Source organism: Coregonus lavaretus, assembly GCF_964263955.1.
Source record: "Coregonus lavaretus genome assembly, chromosome: 24".
Lineage (NCBI taxonomy): Eukaryota > Metazoa > Chordata > Actinopteri > Salmoniformes > Salmonidae > Coregonus > Coregonus lavaretus.
This window is the reverse complement of record NC_140011.1, coordinates 30508753-30525589: the sequence shown is the minus strand read 5'-3', so window position 1 is coordinate 30525589 and position 16837 is coordinate 30508753. Positions and strand designations below refer to the sequence as shown.

At 42.5% G+C, this 16837-nt stretch overlaps 2 protein-coding genes and 1 pseudogene across 5 annotated transcripts; 2 read left to right on the top strand and 1 right to left on the bottom strand.

Annotated features, from left to right (window-relative positions):
- Positions 1-4159: 4159 nt before the first annotated feature.
- On the top strand, positions 4160-10147 carry LOC311099502 (germ cell-less protein-like 1). 3 transcript variants are annotated; one of them, XM_084140205.1, is made up of 15 exons: positions 4180-4690; positions 5131-5320; positions 5505-5628; positions 5839-5935; positions 6068-6165; positions 6352-6464; positions 6572-6637; positions 6749-6833; positions 6960-7050; positions 7171-7311; positions 7409-7478; positions 7604-7679; positions 7809-7954; positions 8160-8247; positions 8508-8642. In XM_084140205.1, the coding sequence occupies exons 2-15, from the start codon at positions 5145-5147 to the stop codon at positions 8562-8564; spliced, it is 1428 nt and encodes a 475-aa protein (XP_083996331.1). In that variant the 5' UTR covers positions 4180-4690; positions 5131-5144; the 3' UTR covers positions 8565-8642. The 3 variants fall into 3 exon arrangements, with proteins under 3 accessions (XP_083996330.1, XP_083996331.1, XP_083996329.1); XM_084140203.1 differs by lacking the exon at positions 8508-8642 and adding an exon at positions 8964-10147 and having other exon boundaries at positions 4194-4690; XM_084140204.1 differs by lacking the exon at positions 8508-8642 and adding an exon at positions 8964-10147 and having other exon boundaries at positions 4160-5320.
- An 88-nt stretch (positions 10148-10235) lies between these two features.
- fam136a (family with sequence similarity 136 member A) lies at positions 10236-12210 on the bottom strand. Its single transcript, XM_084140206.1, has 3 exons — positions 11905-12210; positions 11563-11703; positions 10236-11469 (listed from the first exon to the last, which is right to left on the bottom strand). Exons 1-3 carry the CDS (start codon positions 11989-11991, stop codon positions 11281-11283), a joined length of 417 nt encoding a protein of 138 aa, XP_083996332.1. The 5' UTR covers positions 11992-12210; the 3' UTR covers positions 10236-11280.
- Positions 12211-12416: 206 nt separating this feature from the next.
- On the top strand, positions 12417-15853 carry LOC311099501 (prenylcysteine oxidase 1-like; annotated as a pseudogene). Its single transcript, XR_014615721.1, has 7 exons — positions 12417-12503; positions 12694-12816; positions 13017-13218; positions 13333-13481; positions 13615-13826; positions 14770-14915; positions 15053-15853. The product of XR_014615721.1 is annotated as a prenylcysteine oxidase 1-like (transcript).
- Positions 15854-16837: the final 984 nt, after the last annotated feature.

Here is a 16837-nt window from a genome sequence, read left to right as displayed (position 1 = left end):
GGTATGCCCCAAGCGGTTGGGATGAGAATAACCTAATGTAGCAGGCATAGTAAAATTAGAATAATCTTTGGTACATCCAATCCGGGATCCTTGGGACGTTTCTACCTCATTGAAGTTGAAATTTGAAATGGTTAAGGTAAGGGTTAAAGATGCACTATGCAGAAATCGCTCCACCATTTCCTGGTTGCTAAAATTCTAATAGTTCGCCTAATTTCACTTTATGTGACAAAACAAGCAAGCATAGTGTAGAGAATTACTGTACCATCTAAACCGTGTGAAATATATTTTCCATAACGCAAAATATTGGATTGTCAGCTGTTTGAAGCTGGTGTACAAAACCGAAAGTATATATAAAAAAGGATATATTGAAATATATTTGATGAACATTTTTATTTGGCCTTACTGCTATTAGCCCATACAAACGCATTGAATAACAGATTATGGGGGATTTATTATTCTCCTAATTGATGGGATGACTAACTTAGAAAGAATGCATTCTGGACTGTGCTGATGTAGGTTGTGTCACCTGGCAAGCTGTGATTGATGTGAAGAGCTGTTTTAGGGGGTAAAATGAGATAAGGATTTGTGTCTCCAAATGCTAGACTATACTGGTTCTTTGTGATCTTTGAACCATCCTTGGACGTAGGAATGGTGTCTAGGGGAGCTGGCTCTTCTCACTATGACAGGTTGTTATGATAAACGTATGCCTGGAAACAGGGATGCGCTAAGAGGCGGGGGACTAGCCTGTGCGTCAACGGATAGGCTGAGTAAGTCTAAACCACGCTCAAGTCTCTACTCTGATTGGCCAGCAGAGAGGTGGGAACTCTCTCTCTGTAAGAGTATTTGAAGAACAATCTGAAACAATGGATTTAGTTCTCTGAAGTGCCCTGCGAGGTATTTCAAGGAGCCCGTATATACGAAACATCATATTTACCATTGAAGGTTTTTGCATTAATTAAAATAACTAGTATATCTTAGAAGTCGTGTTGACCTCTTTTGTTCCTAATACCAGATTTGAATTGGCGCAACTTTGACAAGATTCACTACATGGAACAACAGATAGGAAGTTTGTTCTGAAGTGTCTGTCCTATATCTGAGAGATATAAGAAAGATCAGGAAACATATTATATATATATATATATATATATATATATATATATATATATATATATATATACACCACCAGTTAAAAGTTTGGACACACCTACTCATTCAAGGGTTTTTCTTAATTTTTACTATTTTTTACATTGTAGAATAATAGTGACGCCATCAAAATTATGAAATAACACATATGGAATCATGTAGTATCCAAAAAAGCGTTAAACAAATCAAAATATATTTTATATTTGAGATTCTTCAAATAGTCACGCTTTGCCTTGATGACAGCTTTGCACACTCTTGGCATTCTCTCAACCAGCTTCATGGGGTAGTCACCTGTAATGCATTTCAATTAACAGGTGTGCCTTGTTAAAAGTTAATTTGTGGAATTTCTTTCCTTCTTAATGCATTTGAGCCAATCAGTTGTGTTGTGACAAGGTAGGGGGGGTATACAGAAGATAGCCCTATTTGGTAAAAGACCAAGTCCACATTATGGCAAGAACAGCTCAAATAAGCAAAGAGAAACGACTGTCCATCATTACTTTAAGAGATGAAGGTCAGGCAATACGGAACATTTCAAGAACTTTGAACGTTTTTTCAAGTGCAGTCGCAAAAACCATCAAGCGCTATGATGAAACTGGCTCTCATGAGGACCGACACAGGAATGGAAGACCCAGTGTTACCTTTGCTGCAGATGATAAGTTCATTAGAGTTACCAGCCTCAGAAATTGCAGCCCAAATAAATGCTTCAAAGAGTTAAAGTAACAGACACATCTCAACATCAACTGTTCAGATGAGACTGTGTGAATCAGGCCTTCATGGTCGAATTGCTGCAAAGAAACCACTAATAAAGGACACCAATAAGAAGAAGAGACTTGCTTGGGCCAAGAAACACGAGCAATGGACATTAGAACGGTGGAAATGTGTCCTTTGGTCTGGAGTTCAAATTGGAGATTTTTCCATCTGGTTTGGGTTCAGTGGGACTATCATTTGTTTTTCAACAGGACAATGACCCAACACAACTCCAGGCTGTGTAAGGGCTATTTTACCAAGAAGGAGAGTGATGGAGTGCTGCATCAGATGACCTGGCCTCCACAATCCCCCGACCTCAACCCAATTGAGATGGTTTGGGATGGGTCGGACGGCAGAGTGAAGGGGAAAAGCAGCCAACAAGTGCTCAGCATATGACTGTTGAAAAAGCATTCCAGGTGAAACTGGTTGAGAGAATGCCAAGAGTGTGCAAAGCTGTCATCAAGGCAAAGGGTGGCTATTTAAAGAATCTCAAATATAAAATATATTTTGATTTGTTTAACACTTTTTTGGTTACTACATGATTCCATATGTGTTATTTCATAGTTTTGATGTCTTCACTATTATTCTACAATGTAGAACATAGTAAAAATAAAGAGAAACCCTGGAATTAGTAGGTGTGTCCAAACTTTTGACAGGTACTGTATATTAATCTTTGTACATGTATTTAACCCCTTATTTTTGGCACTAAACAGTATACAACTGGCACCAGGGGACCTTCAGAAGAGTCTTGTGAGGCCTGTGTGCATCCCAGAGCAAAACAACCGACATGTAGGTGTTGGTGAGAGTCTCACTTTTCCACAGAGAGGTCATATTAGTTGGCAGATCAGCTGTACCGACTTCAGACTAGTCCCAAGACTATTGTGGGGGTCATGGAGCAAAACTGAGAACATCATTGTGTTCGTGAGAGTCTCATTTTTCCATAGAGGGGTCAAACCCGTTCAGACTCTACAGACAAGAAGGCCGATTTTCGGGATGTCTCATGGTCTGACAAACACCTTTCTAGCTCTGTCACCTTTTACTGCAAATGCTGAAGTGCAACATATTCGGATGCCATGGATTGAGACACATCCAATGCAAAAAAAAAAAAGATATCTCTATCTTAAATTGATGGATTTTTATGGGGATTATTTTATTATGCTAATTCGATTTCCGCGGGGGCGTGGACATCGACCTTAGGGGGGTTTAAGGTTAGGGTTTAGGGTAGGGACATCCCAAGGATCTTTGGTTAGGAAAAACATATTTACCTCCTGAAATAACGAGGAAATTACGTTATGGGGCGGCAGATAGCTTAGTGGTTAAGAGCGTTGTGCTAGTAATCGAAAGGTCGCTGGTTCTAATCCCCGAGCCGACTAGGTGAAAAATCTGTCGATGTGCCCTTGAGCAAGGCACTTAACCCTAATTGCTCTGGATAAGAGCGTCTGCTAAATGACTAAAATGTTAAATGTTAACCTGAGCCGTGGTGCACCGGTTTCCACTACATAGCACAGCCACAATGTCAAAATAGGTTATATCGTAAAAATGTATGAAAGCAAAAATTTGTTTTTTGGTCTTCATTTAAGATTAGGCATACATTTGCAGTGTGGTTAGGTTTAAAATAAGATTTTAACAACAAACTGTAGAACTAGGCGGGGTTAATATGCCTTTGTGGCTGTGTTAACTAGTGACGACTCCGCACTGGTCTTTGTCCGCAACGACGGTCAGTGAACGGGCAGAAACTGTGAGGGAGGAGCGCCCTTCTCAATTCGAACAGTAATCTGCGCCGCTCCGTCATGTTGTCAACAAGGTGCATCGTTCAAAAACATACATCTCTTTTCCATAAAATACATGTTTGAATTTTCTAACTAGTTTTTATCCAAAGCAATCACTTTTGCATGTGAAAACACATAATCCTATTAATTACTCCACGTGTTTAATCTAGCATTGCCCTCAACTACGTCACACGTTTTTTCTTGTGTGCCGATTTCGCCGTGGGTTTTGAACGGGCACCTGGATAATGCCTGAGAGACAGCCCGGTTCCAAAAGAAATGCAATCACCGAGTGCAGACTACCCACGGGGGTAACCCGGGCCAGATAATCGTATCCCCTCATTGGATTGTTTCTGGGAGTCCCCTTGGTCACCTACACATTTTAAAAGATCTATACATCTGGTTAAACAATCCTCCAATACAAACATATTCCTACAGTAGTTACCAGGTAGCCTGTCCACATCTGCATATCTCCACTACTACAGTAGATGGCAATAATGCGCAGAAGCGCGTGAAGCACATTATAGTTAGCACGCTAGAAGAAGACATGGACCTAGCTAGCTAGTCTGTGGAATCTAATCTGCATTGTTCTAGCTATGAATAGTTGAAAGACAACTTGAAATGTGTTCTTGAGATATCCTTTGAAACATTCATAATGATGCTCCAGCTATTGGTAGATCGTATTTAGCACGCTAGAAGAAGACATGGACCTAGCTAGCTAGTCTGTGGAATCTAATCTGCATTGTTCTAGCTATGAATAGTTGAAAGACAACTTGAAATGTGTTCTTGAGATATCCTTTGAAACATTCATAATGATGCTCCAGCTATTGGTAGATCGTATTTGGCCGGATTAGCTAGCTCTGCAATATCTTCTTGTCTTTTGTTCAATCATTTTAAACGCAACATAGCTGAAAAGGCTTGTTGTTTACTTATAGTGACCTGTCACAGCTGATCTGGCTAGCAAACTAGACTACCTAATTGACAACAAAACTTGCTAGCCGAAGAGTTAGCCTTGTACGTTGTATATACATCAGGTAAATGTCAGTAATATCATACATTAGCAAGCTATTGCATTCATTAGCTACCCGGTCACAAGCTAAGGGTTGCTACTACTTGTTGTTGTGTGGGTAGCTGGCTAGTTTATGTAGCTTTCTAGCAAAGTTATCTACCGCTGCAGCTGTTGCAACCACAACAATGTAATTATATGTTAGCTGAACACAGTGCCTGAGTTTGTTAGCTAATATTGTTGATGTCAGACCTGAGGGCAGGACGTGTGTTCAGAATTCGTGCTTTGACATGTATGAACAACTGTTATGTGAGAGTTCTCCAGGTCTGAACTTAAATAATAATTTAAAGAAATTGTTACTCAACAACAAAAGTGACTTTCTATTGTATACCCCTGAGTAATGAAGCTTGTATAAATGACAATAGATCCATCCATTTGATGTTGCAGATGGTCTTGTTTTGTGTGTAGTGTGCAGGGGCGAGATGGGCACTCAGGGCAGCCGGTTACAGGCCTCGTCCCAGGATCCTGAGGAAGCAGTTGAGACTGCATGTGCCAGTGGCAAGCATGGATGTGAATACAGAAAGAGGAAACGGACTGCACAGTGCGACTGCGAGAGTGAGCCTGATGAGGAAGATGCCTTACTGGACACACCATGGAGGTGAGAAGAGTCACACACACGTCACACTGGAAATACACACAATTTCATAAACACACACACAGTGGGCCAGAGTAAGAGACAAACACACTTACAGAACAGGTGAGGTATTTGCACATCTTTCATATGGCCAGCCTGTTTTTAACCTTGGCCTGCGTTGTTCTGGTTTGTTTTGAAACTGTAACAGGAAGAAGCTGAAGAGCACCTCTAAGTACATCTATCAGACATTGTTCCTGAACGGGGAGAACAGTGACATCCGCATCTGTGCCCTGGGGCAGGAGTGGAACCTGCACAAAGTGTACCTGTGCCAGGTTAGTACACTGTTCTGTGTACACTACACACTTTATTCTCTACAAAGCCAATGCCTGTGACTCATTCCTCTCTCTCTCTCTCTCTCTCTCTCTCTCTCTCTCTCTCTCTCTCTCTCTCTCTCTCTCTCTCTCTCTCTCTCTCGCTCTCGCTGTCTCTGTCTCTGTCTCTGTCTCTCCTCCTCTCCCGACATGATGTTCTTATTTATGTAGTCAGGGTATTTCTCCAGCATGTTCAGTGGCTCCTGGAAGGAGTCTAACATGATGGTCATACCGTTAGAGATCCCAGACCAGAACATCGACACAGAGGGTGAGGACTTCAGTCACTGCCAGGAATAAAACACTACAAATTGCTTTGTTTATGTCACTGAACTCCTTTTTTGCAGTTACTATACGCATTTATCTTGATTTTCTCTGTGTGTGTGTGTGTGTGTGTGTTTAGCTCTGCAGGTAGTGTTTGGATCGCTGTACCGGGATGATGTTCTGATCAAGCCCAGCAGGGTCGTCAGTATCCTAGCAGGAGCTTGTATGCTCCAACTGGTCAGTAGATTATCATCATATCACACTACAGTATCTTTACATAGAATACATGGAATGTAACAGTATATAATGTTGAGATGATAGTGATATGTGTGAGTTGGAAGTTGAACTTGCTGGAATGTAATTTACTGAATGAGAATAGATTATCAAAGGCGATAAAATGCCATGCCTTGTGCATCTTTGCAGGATGGTCTGATCCAGCAGTGTGGTGAGACCATGAAGGAGAATGTCAGTGTCAAGACTGTGTGTGGCTACTACTCCTCTGCCAGCATCTATGGCCTGGACTCTGTCATGAAGAAGTAAGCCCCATCATTACACTCATATTGAATAAAATTAGATAATCGAAAATACATAGTTAATCATATTCTTATCACTCTACATGCGTATGCTTGTGTGTCTCCTGCAGGTGTCTGGAATGGCTCCACAATAACCTCATGACCCATCAGAATGTTGACCTCATGAAGGAGCTGGGGTGTGTATCTTCAATGTTTTCCTATTTTTCCCTAGGACTTATACTTGTAATAGTCTAAGTGTTGTGTGGTCAGTGTCAGTGAGCAGTGTTGTTTCTGTGCTGTATCTGCAGAGTGGACGTGATAGAACAGCTGATCCAGTCGTCTGACCTGTTTGTCATGCAGGTGGAGATGGACGTCTACACCGCTCTGAAAAAGGTACTACTGTAGCCTTAGGGACTGTTTCTAAAGGCTAAGGCTGTTTCTGTAAGGAAGACTGTTGATTTATCTCCCCCATCCCTTCTCTCTCATTCATACCCTCTCTTTGTAACTCTCTCTCCTCAGTGGATGTTCCTGCAGCTCAATCCATCCTGGGACGGTCCCATCAAGCAGCTGCTGGCTGATGCCGACGCCTGGCTTTGCAAACGCAGGACTGGTACGTTCTGTTCCACAGGGCATGTCCACAGCTAGCTACACACCTATCTGAACACAGGGCTGTAGAATATACACACAGACACTGACTGACCAGTATTTTCTAATGGCCCTTATGTTGCAGAGTTGGGAGAGGAGGAGCCCTTCTTAAAAGCAGAGGACGGCGCCCCCTTTACTCCTGTCTTCAGCCATGTGCGCCTACAATACATCATCAATGACTTGGCTTCCGCACGCATCCTGGAGAGAGACAACATTCTCCCACCAGGTAAGGGTGATGATTTGGATAATGATTTATGTATCACATTCACTCAGGACAGTTTTAGTAGTCATTTTTATTTCCTCTGTAAAACTCCTCATACCAGATTGGCTGACCTCCGTGTACAAGAGCCAGTGGTTTGCCATGCTACGGACGGAACACGACAATGACAATGGGTGAGAACTGGAGCTCCAAACCAGCAACATCACTCCATAACAACATTAATTCCATTCTGTGATATTCAGTGACTGAAAATATATTTCTGCTTGTATAGTAAGGCATGTGTGTTGTGTGTCTGTAGCCCACAGGATGCCAATAAGGAGGAGTTTGAGTCAAGTAGTATGCGATGTGGCAGGAAACTGACCAAAGATGGCGATGTGAGTCAGACCATTAGTCTCTGTGTAATAAGGACATCATTTTCATCATTTATTCAGAATAATCACGCTATAAGAACTTCAAACAAAACATCAAATAAAATATAATGTTTTAACTTTTTATTCTCTCAGTACTGTTGGCGTTGGACAGGCTTCAACTTTGGCTTTGACCTGCTGGTGACCTACACCAATCGCTTTATAGTGTTCAAGAGGAATACGCTGAGCCAACCATGTGGGGGAGCTGTGAGTCTGCAGCCTCAGAGACATCTAGCATACAGGTTAGTGTTCCATGCTGCAGACAGGACCTAGGCTGTAGTCAGCACAACACACAAAGGACAGATTTCAAATGTTGGCATTGCATTGTGTGTGGAGTAGTAATGGTATAATTATGTTCTGTGTAACTGCCATTTGATTTACCTGTGTTCTACCAGGCCTGACTAGCCTCTCACCTCTCACTCAATGTTTGTCCCTCTCTCTGTTCAGGTTACGCCTGGCCTCCTTTGATAACAGTGGTAAGCTGGTGTGTAGTCGATCCACTGGTTACCAGCTACTCACCCTGGAGAAAGACCAGGTCAGTCCAAGCCCCCAGTGTCCGGTCTGGAGCGTGAAGTAACGTGCTCTGCTGGTCGGCTACTGCGTAGCAACCCAGCGCTGCCAAAAGCCCTGGTCTGCTCTAGAAAGCTTACTTGTAAATTACGATCGCCAGAACTGTCGTTTTGGGCTCTAAAATTGGTTTATTATAATCAACTGTGAATTATTTTAAAGTTTGCTACAAATCAAGATATTTAATTAAATAGTGATCCATTTACTACTACATTTGTCGTCACACAGGACCACGTGCTGACACAGACCAATCACAGGCCGGCAGGCTACGAGGAGCCTCCATAGACATTAAGGTTGACTCTCAGGCAGGATGACAACGACTACATCGACCATGATCCTTTGCTAGTTACGGCCACTTTCACCATGATCCTTAGCGATTTTTTGTGGGGTCCCATTCAGCCCCATTCAGCAATATGGCGCGCTTCAAATTCAAATACTTCCGGCTTTATTACGCCATCGGGAGTTGTCCATAGGAAAACATGGATGACGTCAACACTATCACTATCTACTGGTTTTAATGTCTATGGGTCAGTCAGACCATACATAATCCACATGTTCTGAAACTTTCCTCCGCTCTTGAAATGAACATATCACTATATAAGTATTGCCTGAATCGGACCATATAACTATTGCTGTAACTTACATTCTGTGCTCCCCCTATTTGTCTTTCTTTCTTCCTACCAGGAGTATGTGGTGATGAACCTGGACAGTCGGCTCTTGTCCTTCCCTCTCTATGTGTGCTGTAACTTCCAGTACACATCTCCTCATATGGACCGCCGTCCTGATGCCCCTGAACCAGAGAACAGCGCCCGCAGTGTATCCTGATGCCAGCTCCACACTTATAATACAGGCTAATCCTGTCCTTGTCCCACACCAGCATCTTCCATGGCCCCTCTCTGACATCCTGGTCCCAAGCTGTGGCCCACAACTTCTACCCCCCAAACACAACCCTGGCATCTGCATGCTCTATATCCCAGTCTAGTGTGTTCTGGGATATGTTGTTAGTTAAAAAAAATATTTTATTCTTCAGCATTCCTTTTATAACATATTCATTATTTGAATGTAAAACATTTTTATTTCATTCCTTTGACATGTCTTTTTTGTATTATTTATTTTTCATTTTTTTAATGAAAGAAAAAGTGAGAAAAAAAAAACTTAAACTGCAAATAAATTGTCCACACCAGTGGGCTGTGGTGCTATCAGAAGTGTGTGACCATCTCATGTCTCTCACAGGGAATTATCTGTTACTATTTCTGTACATCCATTACTATCCTCTCTGTAATTACTGTATTGCTAATTAATTAAGAGTATGTCAGCCACTATACTGTCCAGGTAAAGAAGGATTTTCAAGCCAAGACATGGATTGTGTATGTGCGCCATTCAGAGGGTGAATGGGCAAGACAAAATATTTAAGTGCCTTTGAACAGGGTATGGTAGTAGGTGCCAGGCGTATTGGTTTGTGTCAAGAACTGAAACCTGCTAGGTTTTTCACGCTCAACAGTTTCCCATGTGTATCAAGAATGGTCCACCACCCAAATTCTCTGGCAACAGAAATAAGCTTTCTGTGCATATGGAACATTTCTGGGATCTTTTATTTCAGCTCATGAAACATGGGACCAACACTTTACATGTTGCGTTTATATTTTTGTTCAGTATATATACAGTACCAGTCAAAAGTTTGGACACACCAACTCATTCAAGAGTTTTTCTTTATTTTTACTATTTTCTACATTGTAGAATAATAGTGAAGACATCAAAACTATGAAATAACACATATGGAATCATGTAGTAACCAAAAAAGTGTTAAACTAATCTTAATATATTTTAGATTCTTCAAAGTAGCCACCCTTTGCCTTGATAACAGCTTTGCACACTTATTTTCTTTCTTCAAAACATAGGTTTAATCTCAATTTTAGATATAATTGTAATATACATGCCATAATGTATTGTAAGGTGTGTTGGACAAATATATTTATTTTGGCATGGCAGTATTGTATTGATCTACTGTCAGTTTGATCTACAGTGATGGCTTACCTTTACACTTGTCTTTGCAGTCATTCATTATATAATGCTGTAATATCCTCACTCATATAATGTCAAGTCGTTTTTTACCATTAGTGTCTGTGCATCCATTTGTACATTATACAGAGATTATTCCACCATGTTTATCGTTATTAAAACGTGCATTTTCAAAAGCTGGATGTTTATAAGGTGTGTGTTGGTGCATTACTATCAAGTTCAACTCTACTGAAAATGTTCTGATGAATTGCCAAAAGACAGCTAGGTAAAGGATAATTCAGGCTAAAAGTCAATCCCAATGCAATTCCATCCTTTTTTACCATCTGCTTGAATTTTCATATAAAAACTGAAATAGTGATGGAGGGAAAGACAATCACAGAACATGCGTAGTTCACACAAAACAAACAGCACAGAGATCATGCTAGAGGATAGAGGAACAGGTTGCAAATATTCAGAGTATTGAGGCAGAATAAAGACTCCAATCATACAACAGCTAGGCTATCAGGACAAGTAATAAATACCTTCACACATAGTTACCGGTATTTTGTATGTTAGACAGTTCTGTAATGGCATAGGTCTGCTGAGTAAGTTCAGCTGGCTGTCTGGTCTGTAGGTTCAACCAATAAACAGTAAGTGCTACATAGAAACATACAGTCAGTTTGCAGGGGATGTGTAGTTTCTTTGACTCTGAGCGGGAGTATATCCCCCACCCTCCCTGACAGCATGGACTCGAATTAATCTTTTACCAGGACCCAAATCTAATTCCTGCAAGCTGTACAACCCCCATGTCCCTTTCCCTCACTGAGGTATTGGATCTGCCATTTCTAACTCTCTTTTTCACTGTCATCTTTGAGTCTGCTGTTTATACTTCCTCACTGTTATTAGAGTCTGAGATGACAGAGTAAACTTTATGAACCCCTTTGTCACTGTAGTATGGAGTCCAGGCTGTATCATGCATCTGAAGTAAGCTCTTCCCTCCTCCTCACTGTGGAATAGAGTCCAGGTTCTCTTTGAGTCTGTGCGTCATGCTGGGGATCAGGTTGACGTGGTCGTCCACACAGCTGCCCACACAGTTCTCCATCATGGCCCGCACGGCTGGCTCCTTGGCCCCAGAGTCAAACAGGTCCCTGGCCTTGTCATTGCAGTGCATGGTGCACCTGGTCAGCCGGTCCTGGGCATGGGGAGACAGAATGTTAATTACTACACATTCTCTGTATGTTTTCTCATGATAATCAAGCACATAATAACACCACATGAAACTCACCTGAAATTTCTCTAGTTCATTGGTCACTAGTCCTTGGGCCTGCGCCAGAGGAGTGTGGCAGCGTTCAATACAATTGTGCACCTGCGACATGGAGTCTGTGGAGCGCTCGCAACACTCTGCACTGCACTTGAACATGAGTCCCTGGGTACATGCACAAGAAAGATTTGAACTGTGCACCTGATAGAAGCCTACGTGTTGTCAATAAAAGGTGGCAAATTATCTATACTTGGAGAATGAGGGCGATTTGTAAAACTGAAGTTGGTAGATAATGCACTGCACAATATACTGGATTACATTGTATGTATTGAACATAGCTGAAATTGCATTTCCATGACCACTTACTTGCATCTTGCGGATGTGGTCCCGTTCTAAACTTTGAACCATATCCTCTATGGTTTTCTGTACACGAGCTTGATGTGCCTCTGCCATCTCAAAGGTTGCTCTCAGTAGCGTGGGTATTCAAGCTGAATTATAACTGTTAGAAGATACGTTTTGGCTACGTTGCAAAGCTAAATAACAGCCACCCCAATGACATACAGTATGCTATTGCAAGATTAGAAGCTTTGTTACATTACTGTTTCAAAGTGTAGGTCACCTCCGTGAAACCATGCCTCTTCGTTCTAATGGCAATTGCGTCACATCCGCTCTAGCTTCCGCCATTAGTGTGGTAATTTCCGGTTCCAAATAAGGTCGCGACGTGACCGAAGCAGAGTTAGTTATAGATATATTTGACCGAACTCTCCACTTAGTTTAAAGTCCAAACTTTAAACTTTTACAACACTGTGCTTATTCTCTATTATATTTTTTCTCAGTGACTTTGACTAAATTACTAGTTAGATTAGTAAATAGCATGATGCGTTTTAAAGATCCTCTGTAAACTCGTAGTAAAACTTAATCGTGAACTCTTTGAGAAGTCTAACCCTCTACTGACTTTTGAAATGGTGAGCAGTGCACACTTATCAGACCTTTATAATTGTTTGACTTTAGCTAACAAAGTGGGGTGATATCATAGATGTTTTTAAAATATCACACAATCATATTAAAGTGACATGTTTCTGACTACTGATCAGTTGTGAATGTAGCCTATGTTATTTCTGTCATTGAATGATGGTTTCTTTCATCTCTACTCAGATGCCCTTGCTTGGAAATAAATGAAAGCCTATGATGATTTCGAAAACTCTGTCAATCAGGGCACTCCTGTTCTTGGGACTCTAGCCTCAACTCCAGAACTCAGAACTCCACCCAAGACAATAGGTAAACCAATCCTAGTCCAGACTCCACATTCCATTGTCTTTGTCAATGGCATCCAATGAGGGGGGTTCAAAAATCACCATGAATTTAGTTATATTGGCCCAGAGAGCATTTCTATTTCAGAGGACACATATTTATGACAATTTTTTTTACTTGTGAATTGTTCATTTTAATCCCCTTGGACTTTGAATGACATTGTACAGCTGTGGTTGGAGCAGGCATCGGTGGCACAGCAACAGCTTACTTCCTGAGACAGGAGTTTGGGGCAGTGGTGAAGATCGATGTGTTTGAGCCAGGCACGGGGCGACTGGCCACCTAGAACATCGGGGGCTATGAGTACGAGACGGGGGGGTGCAGTTATCCACCCCCTAAACCTGCACATGAAGCGCTTCCTTGAAAAACTAGGTGAGACATGTTAGCCTATCAGAGATACACTTGCTTGTTCCTGAAAGAGTGCTGTACACATGCACAGATGGACTAATATGACACCCATCTCTATTTCTCCCCTGTTTCTCTCAGGTCTTTCCCATAGATGGGATGTCCCATGGAAAGGAGCTTACCTTTGAAGAGAGTGACTGGTTTATTGTGAACTTCCTGCGCCTGCTTCGGCGGTACAGGTTCAACTTCCTGCAGATGTGGGTGGAAAGTGTTCTGGACAAGTTCATGAGGTGAGACTTTAGATTCTGCTACCTGTCTATTTACAGCACAGCAGTCAAAACCTTTATTATGAAATACAAATGTTGTTAATGAGAGAAGAGTGCTAATTGTAGGTATGTGATGTTTTGATTCTTGTTTTTCCAGAATCTACCAGTACTAGCAGTTCAGCTACTCCTTCACAAGTGTGGAGAAGCTCCTGCTTGCAATGGGTGGTGACAGTTTCCTCACACTAGCCAATCAGATGCTGGAGGAGGCCATGTTGGGGGAGGGCTTTTCTCAGAGCTTCCTCAACAACGTCGTGGCACCTGTCACCCATGTGAACTATGGCCAAAGTGTCCGCATCAGTGGTTTTGTAGGTAAGTTTTTAACAAAAGACTTTAGTGCGATAAGTGGTTTCGAGTGGTCTTATGTGGCCATCCAATCAAATCTATTTAGTCTTGAAAACTAGTGACGGGAAGTTCGGCTCTTTTTACTGACTCGGGTCCTTTCAAATTGTTGAGTCAAAAGAACGAATCGTTCGACTCATTTTGTTCATTTGATTCAGTATTGCCCAGAACACGCAGGACCCTCTACCTGTGAACTAAAAACTCGAAATAATCATGATACTACAAGCCTCATTCACCATAGCGGGGGCTTATTGGAGCTATCATTTGTGACTGAGACGTATAAAAGTGTGTTTCAAACAATGTAGGCCTACATTTGTGATTACTAGGCATACACAAACGATATTTCTTGATGTCTTTGAAATTAGGTCTATAGGTGTGACAGCAACCGGACTAGATTGTGAATGACTCTTGGCGGAATGGAATTGCTTGACTGCCGCGAGGGATTAGCACAATATCGTTCGCAGCAGCCCCCCAAACAATGATTTGTTCTCGAGTTCAAGCTTGTTGAGCAGAGAGGCAGGCTATATGTTTTGGTTCTACAAAGTTGTGTCCATCATAACGTTCAATAATAAATTAATTGCAGTCATTCTTGCACCATGCAATCAATTATCAGTGTATTTTTCTTCTCTATGCTGCATGCAGCATGATCAATTTTCCTGTGCGCACTGATAGACAATTGGTGGTCGGAGCACGTCTCTGGAGCCACTGAGTCGGGGGAGCGCTTATTAATCCTGCTGTATTCATTGCAGCCAGCAGGTCAAACAAACAACTAAAATGAACGATGACTATCGAGTCAGTAAAAAGAGTAGTTCAGAAATAAGTAATTGTTCACGAACTCACATCACTTTTGAAAACATAAGGGAACTGAACTAATCCTTGTGAAATGTGTGGTGTGATGTGATGTTGTCTCCAGGGGAGATGTCTATAGCAGGGGCATACCCATGCCTGTGGACGGAGGTAATATGAAGGTGTGCTCAGGACTGCTGTACCACAGCAAGGAAGAGCTCATCCCAGCACGAGTCACTGCTAACTCTGTTAAGCTGCGACCATCTAAAGCAGGTACACACTGTATATACATATATAAATGCCTGAAGTAACTAACAGCACAGTTCATTGTAAAATAAATCTGCAAGTTGTCTAAAATCTGTTCTGTAGATGCTAAGGCTCTACTCATTCTCTCTTTCTCCTGTTCACAGGTACCACAGCCAGTCTTTAAGAGGTGAACTATGTTGGGGACTCTGGCTCCGCCCATTACCTGTATGACAAAGTGATCGTGGCCACACTTCTCCACCAGGGAAAGTCTGACATCACCTTTGCAGGCTTCTCCCCTCCTATCCCCTCCCAGTACCCTGGGCGCTACCACCAGACTGTCATCACCCTGGTCCACGGTCTCCTTAACGTGTCCTACCTGGGGACCTCTGAGAAGCCATCTACCTTCAGTGTGTCAGACGTTCTCACCACAGACACCAAGGGCTCCATCATCAACAGCCTGAGCTCCATTGACCCCGTGCACATCCCACCAGGCTACTCACGCCCGCCAGTCAGCGAGAGCAAGGTGTGGAAGGTGTTCTCTCCTCAGCCTCTGTCCCAGTAGCAGCTCCAGGACCTGTTCCTATCGGAGACGAAGTGACTGGTGTATCCCACTCACAGTCCACCCCACCGCGGGACCCCTCCGTTCATCCTCCATGAACGCCTGTACTACCTGAATGTTGTGGAGTGGGCAGCCAGCACCATGGATATGAGCGCCATCTCAGCTAGGAACTTGGCACTGTTTGCACACCACAGCTGGCACGCCCAGTCGGGCAGGATCGACCAGGAGGACCTGCACACATGTCTGAGGGGAGAGCTAAGAAGAGAGAGAGCGGGAGGGAGGAATAGCAGAGGCGGAGAAGAGTGAATCATGCGAAATGGCAATAATATAGTTCTTATATATACCACACTAAAATGCTCCTGTCAGGTGAACAGGTGTCTGGGGTGTTCTGCCTAATTATGAATCTAACACTGAAGATATCCATTGACCCACTAAATTTGATATATTTTTTTTCTTGAAAATGTTAACTTAAATAATATCAACTGCAACATTGCCTCACAATTTTATTTTATTGTATTCTTGTACTGTACTATATAGAATGATCAATGTGACAACAGCATAGGGAACTACAGTGAGGGAAAAAAGTATTTGATCCCCTGCTGATTTTGTATGTTTGCCCACTGACAAATAAATGATCAGTCTATAATTTTAATGGTAGGTTTATTTGAACAGTGAGAGACAGAATCTGTGGAGGGAGCTGAAGGTTCGAGTTGCCAAACGTCAGCCTCTAAACCTTAATGACTTGGAGAAGATCTGCAAAGAGGAGTGGGACAAAATCCCTCCTGAGATGTGTGCAAACCTGGTGGCCAACTACAAGAAACGTCTGACCTCTGTGATTGCAAACAAGGGTTTTGCCACCAAGTACTAAGTCATGTTTTGCAGAGGGGTCAAATACTTATTTCCCTCATTAAAATGCAAATCAATTTACACTGCTCAAAAAAATAAAGGGAACACTTAAACAACACAATGTAACTCCAAGTCAATCACACTTCTGTGAAATCAAACTGTCCACTTAGGAAGCAACACTGATTGACAATACACCTCATGTGGCTGGAGTGTGTCAGCAGTTCCTGCAAGAGGAAGGCATTGATGCTATGGACTGGCCCGCCCGTTCCCCAGACCTGAATCCAATTGAGCACATCTGGGACATCATGTCTCGCTCCATCCACCAACGCCATGTTGCACCACAGACTGTCCAGGAGTTGGCGGATGCTTTAGTCCAGGTCTGGGAGGAGATCCCTCAGGAGACCATCCGCCACCTCATCAGGAGCATGCCCAGGCGTTGTAGGGAGGTCATACAGGCACGTGGAGGCCACACACACACTACTGAGCCTCATTTTGACTTGTTTTAAGGACATTACATCAAAGTTGGATCAGCCTGTAGTGTGGT